Here is a 5,340-nt window from a genome sequence, read left to right on the forward strand (position 1 = left end):
CATGACCCTGGAAGGGGGAAGGTCCTGGGTTGCATCCTGCTTTGCACGATGCCAACGCATCACCTTTGGTGGTGGTACCCACGCCCTGGTGCTCCGGTTCTCAGGGAGCCAAGGGGTCTTGACCATCCTCTTTTTTTCCCTTTTTCTGCTGTAAATAATCCCTCTGCTTAGAGAGCAGTCCAATTTGGCAGTGACCCCACTTCAGCCCTGGATCAGAACGAGCCACAGCAGAAATCCAGGCCAGGCTGAGCAGCTCCTCCAGGCAAGACTCCTGCCTGGTGGGAGCTCCTGCAAAACACACAGAGATGGAGCGATGCCAAAACATCTGCCAAAAGCAGCACCCCATGGCTTTGGGCAGCATCCAAGGCTGTGGGGCAGCAGCTCTGCAAGGACCGAGGGATGTTCAGCCCATCCTGCAGTGAGATGAATGGTCTGTCTCCTTAGGACATGTGACGATTTGGGTTGGTTAGCTTATTTTAACTAATTTGGGGACTGGAAGGATGCCTGTGGAGAGCCATGTGGCAGCAGGGACGGAGATGGATTGCCAGCTCCTTTCTTTTGCTGAGTACTTTGCAGAGCTGTGGATGGAGGGATGGTGGTCTCCATCCCTCCTGGGACAGTTCCTTTGGCTCTTTGAAATGTTTCAGCTGGGGAACAGGAAGATGGATGATGCTCTCAGGAATGGTGGGGCAGCTCGAGCCATGTGTTTGCCTGGGCAGCCAAGTAGAATTATATCCCAAACTCTGGAGGAGATGAGGTCAGATGATTTTCTGGGAGATGATGGTCTTTGACAGGGTTTCCTGCTGGAAGTGGAAAAGAACTATCATGTTTTCCCAAAGGAGAGATGTCCTTTACATCCAGGGCTTCGCAAGAAGGAAAGGAAAACAGAAACTGAGTTATTCTCCCTGACCTTCTCCTGACTTTCTCTAAAGAAGCTGTTTGTTGCTGTGTTTGGAAGGGCTCATTCTTGTCCCAGAACTGCTCCTGCCAGCACTGGGGATGGCTGCTTGCCTCCAGCCGGCTGGGAGCGGGAGGGTTGTGCAACCAACCTCCCGTTTCTGCTGCTGGATCTCGGGGTCAAGGCCAACACAAACTAGAAATATCCCAAGTGACATGATCTCTTTGTCCAAAGCCACTTACTGCTGAAAAAACTTAAGCTCTCCTTACAAACACTAACCCTATTGTCATTTTTGGCAGAAGAGTATTTAATAGCCCTGACCTCATTGCAGAAGACCACTGATGGCCGGAGCATGGTCAATATTTCAAAGGCTCATGGTCAAAGGTTCATGTTCAATAATCCCACCCTTGTGCAGGAGATGCAATTTGTTATCTTGCAGCTCGCAGCAGTCATGCTGGATGCTCTCTTTTTGTCTCGTCAGTTCTTCGTTTTCTGCCACGGGCTCCTGCAGCTCTCCCAGCTCCTGGTCTCTGGCTATCTGAAGAGCTCCATCTCAACCATCGAGAGACGATACGGCCTCTCCAGCCAGACGTCGGGGCTGCTGGCTTCCTTCAATGAGGTGAAAACCAACTTCTCCTACTCCACCTGATGGACACTTGCCCCGTTCTCCTGCCATTTCCCCTTGTGAGACCTCGTGGTCTGTGTGTCCTGCTGCAGGTTGGGAACACGTTGCTGATCGTCTTCATAAGTTACTTCGGGAGCCGAGTGCACAGACCCCGTTTCATTGGCTGCGGTGCCATCCTCGTCTCTTTGGCCGGGTTCCTCATGTCTCTCCCCCACTTCATAACTGGACCCTACGAGTATGACCAGTCCGTTGCCAGTAGGTACTCTAGGAACTTTACGCCTTTTGGGGCAGATAAAGGGAATGACCTTCCCTCCAGGGGTTGGGAGTTCCAAGCCGTAGGCTTGTCCTCAAGGAATTTTAGTTTTATGAGAATGGAATCATCTCAGTCCCAAGAAATAACAGCTGATGGTGGGAAGCAGAGCCAGGGGACAGCTGGAACCACAGGAAAGGGCGTGAAAACCATCAAAACGAAGGCTGTGCCTCTGATTCCCCTTTGTCTTCTGCACATCCATGCAGCAGACAAAGACCAGAGAGCAGGAAGGTCTTCTCCAGCCTTCAGAGTTCATCTTCTGTGCATTGAGGCACGTTGTCCTCATGCACATGAACTGCTTCTTTATCTTCAGGACATAGGCAAGGTCTCGTGAACTCCGAAGCCCTTTATGGGAAGGAAATAAGAGGTGTGGGAAGGAAATAAGAGGTATGGGAAGGAAATAAGAGGTAGGGGAAGGAGCTTGACTCAACCCAATGGAGCAGCTTTGGGGGTGGAACGCTGTTGTCGGCAGCGAGGGAGTGTTGGTTTCACACCTAACTTCTCCTGCTTGTGGGGCACTTCACCTCTCTTCCCCTGTCTGAGCTGGCCTTGAAGGAATGCTTTGAGGTTTTAGACCCCACCAGAAAAATCAACCTCTTGTGAAAGAAACACAGAGGTGTAAATCACTCGTGGAGGAGCAGGTCAGGCTGGATTTGGGATTTTTCTCCCTGAAAGAAGGTGAAGGGATGAGATAAGAAATAAAAGGAGGAAACCCACTCTCTTGTTACCTTCCAAAACCCTGCCATGAAGCTCCAGCAAATCTTTTAGAAACCTCCAGTACACAGCTTTTCTCTGGCTCATCAGAGAGCACACAGCTGGTTCGCTCAGCTGCAGCCACCAAAGGAAGACTAAATAGGGGAATAATTCAGGGATGCAAACAGGGGTCAGGTGCTAATAACACTTTGGAAACAATTAGCCATGCGTTTCAGGAGCGCTGGTGCAGGTGGAGCACTCAGAATTGCATGTTATTTGGGGCATAACCATGGAAATCCTGCTGTAAACACCCCACCCCCTCCCCCAGTATTTTAGGGAAGATAAGGGTGCTGGAATCAGCACTTTCACTTAGGAAGCTTTGTAATCCATTTCTGGGTAAAAGGAGTTCTCATTTCCCAAATAGCTATTCACAAAATCTGCAGTTTTGCTCACTTACCTTTATTGCAAGATCTATCAAAGGTCCTGGGAGGGATCTCAGCTCTGCTTTTTCCATGGAGGTGGCTTTTCATGACATGTGCATCCATCTCGCTGTGAACATCTGCACAGGAATATTTGCATTTTCCTCCAACGTTGTTTCCCATCTGAGTGCATATCTACGTGCCTGCTGCTATCCTTACAGAAATTCTATCTCCCAACCGAGCCCCGTAGACCTTCTGCCCTTTTCACCGCAGGCGTGTTCAGCAACACCACCGACCTGTGCCAGCCCAGGGTGCCGGGGTCCCAGGGGAACCTCAGCGACGCCGTCTGCACCCCCCATGCTGCCAGGGAGAACCACGAGGTTCTTCTTGTCATGTTCATCGCCCAGGCGCTGCTGGGCATTGGCGGCGTCCCCATCCAGCCCTTCGGGATCTCCTACATCGACGACTTCGCCAGTGAGAGGAACTCCCCCCTCTATTTGGGTAAGCCTGGGGGTGCTGTTGGGAAGAGAGGGAACAAGAATTACATTGGCAGAAAGGTCAGACAGTACTAATTTGCATTAATTAGAGCAGAGCTTGCTATAGCCTGTCTGCTCTACCCAGTGCTGGGAAGGTCTCTGCAAAAATAATTCAACTGCTTCAAGCTTGGGCAAACTGCAGGCAGACCAGGAGAGCTGGAAAACATGATTGAAGGGAGGTGCTGGGATTTTTGGCCTGGGAGTGATAAGCCAGAGAGGGACATAATAACCACATCCTCCTCCAAAAAGTTTTCAGCAAGGCAAAGTGGAATAATCTGATCTCTGTGTTCACAAGAGGCAGCTATGGGCGGGCTTAAGATGCAGCAATTAAGAAATTATTTAAATATAGGGAAAACTATAGGAAGCTGAAAAAGGAGGATCAGCCATCTGGGAGGTGGGCATGTATCCCTCAGTGGAGGGGGTGCTGGAGAACAGCTTGGATACACTCCTAAAAGGGATGTCCCAGGGTGGTGGGCTGGACAAGATGGTCCTTGCAGGTCCTTCTAGCCCTTATCGAGCTGTCATCCGTGACAGCCTTTTGAACTGCATGGGACAGCAAAGGTGGCTCAAAACCAGGTCATTACTGTCAAGGAAATAGAAGTGCTCCATCAAACTTTCCTCTGGTAGATGCTCCAAACCTCTGAACCTTATTTGAAAGGATCACCTATAAGATAGGAGCTGAATCTTACATGCATTTAATTTTTTTTATCAGTAATTCACGCAGGAGAATTTGCTGATAACTTTTATCTCCTTAACCTTGTAAAAAACCCTCTACATTTCCTGGATTTCTTATGCCAAGGGGCATGTCTTGTTCCTGGGTGTATTTCAGTCTTTCTAGAAGGCTGAAGAAAAGCGTCAGGAAAAAAATGAGTTTTGCAAAACCTTCCCTGGGGAGGGATCCTGGAAAGCGTGGGGTTGTTATCCTTTGAAAGACGTGAGATAAGGAAGCTGCCAGGGAAAGAGCCCGTGCTGGAGGCAGATGTGGTGGACCCTGGTCCAGCCCGGTCCTGCCTCAAGGCATCTCCTGTCCCCTGTAGTCACTTCACCCACGGTTGAGCCTCTCTCTGCTCTCACCCCTCTACAGGCATCTTGTTCTCCTTGACCGTCATCGGGCCAGGGGTGGCCTTCATGCTGGGCTCTGCCATGCTCCGTTTTTACGTCGACATTGATAAAGTCAGCGGAGGTGAGTGGATGCACCCTTGGGATCCCGTATTTCCATCTCAGACCTGGGGATCCCTCAGCCCTTGGCTGCTGCCGGGTCTGGTGAGAGGGATGCCCAGCTGCATTGTGCTTTTAGAGCAGGTTTTCATTCTTTTATGAATTTTCTGCCGTACGCCAGCAACTGCAGAGGGAGCATTTTGCCCCCAGGAGGCACGGGGGAAGAGTGGGGATGTGGAGGATGAGCAAAACCCAGAGAGACACAGGAAAGAGCAGAACGGAGGGGAGAAGTAAGGAAGAAGACATAGAGAATGGGTACCAGACCCTGAGATGGAGAAGCAGAGGGAAGGGTAGGATGGGAGGAAGGTGAAAACAAGGAGAAGAGAAATGATGAGTAGGGCAAAAGAGCAGCAGGAAAGGGATTTGCTTTAAAAGCTCTTCCTGAGCCATTTTATTAAAGTGTTTGTAGTTGTCTCCTTTTTGACTGCTCTTGAAACCCAGCCTGGAAGACAAGAGGCTCTTTCCTGGTTATTAACAGAGCAGACACACATGATTACAGCTCAGCATATCCTCACGTGAGGACAAGGACGATGGACAGGCTCCTTTGGGTGGTGAGCAGACAGCATCAGGGCTGGAGCCGGATGAGCAGCGGGTGTTGACACTACCGATGCATTAGCTTTGGCTCCTTCTCATTGCCTCCA

The 5,340-nt window shown here is 50.3% G+C and overlaps 1 protein-coding gene across 1 annotated transcript in view; it reads left to right on the forward strand.

Annotated features, from left to right (window-relative positions):
• Positions 1 to 344: 344 nt before the first annotated feature.
• The window catches only part of LOC104464858 (solute carrier organic anion transporter family member 2B1-like), a gene marked incomplete at its 3' end in the record, with an annotated part of 7,193 nt that continues 2,197 nt past the window's right edge, over positions 345 to 5,340 (forward strand). Inside the window, exons 1-5 of the mRNA XM_010077699.1 lie at positions 345 to 409; positions 1,358 to 1,517; positions 1,616 to 1,778; positions 3,219 to 3,446; positions 4,566 to 4,664. Of these exons, the coding sequence (XP_010076001.1) occupies positions 345 to 409; positions 1,358 to 1,517; positions 1,616 to 1,778; positions 3,219 to 3,446; positions 4,566 to 4,664 (715 nt within the window). The remainder of the gene's footprint in view (positions 410 to 1,357; positions 1,518 to 1,615; positions 1,779 to 3,218; positions 3,447 to 4,565; positions 4,665 to 5,340) is intronic.

This window comes from Pterocles gutturalis, unplaced genomic scaffold (assembly GCF_000699245.1).
Source record: "Pterocles gutturalis isolate BGI_N339 unplaced genomic scaffold, ASM69924v1 scaffold6408, whole genome shotgun sequence".
In the NCBI taxonomy this organism is placed as follows: domain Eukaryota; kingdom Metazoa; phylum Chordata; class Aves; order Pterocliformes; family Pteroclidae; genus Pterocles; species Pterocles gutturalis.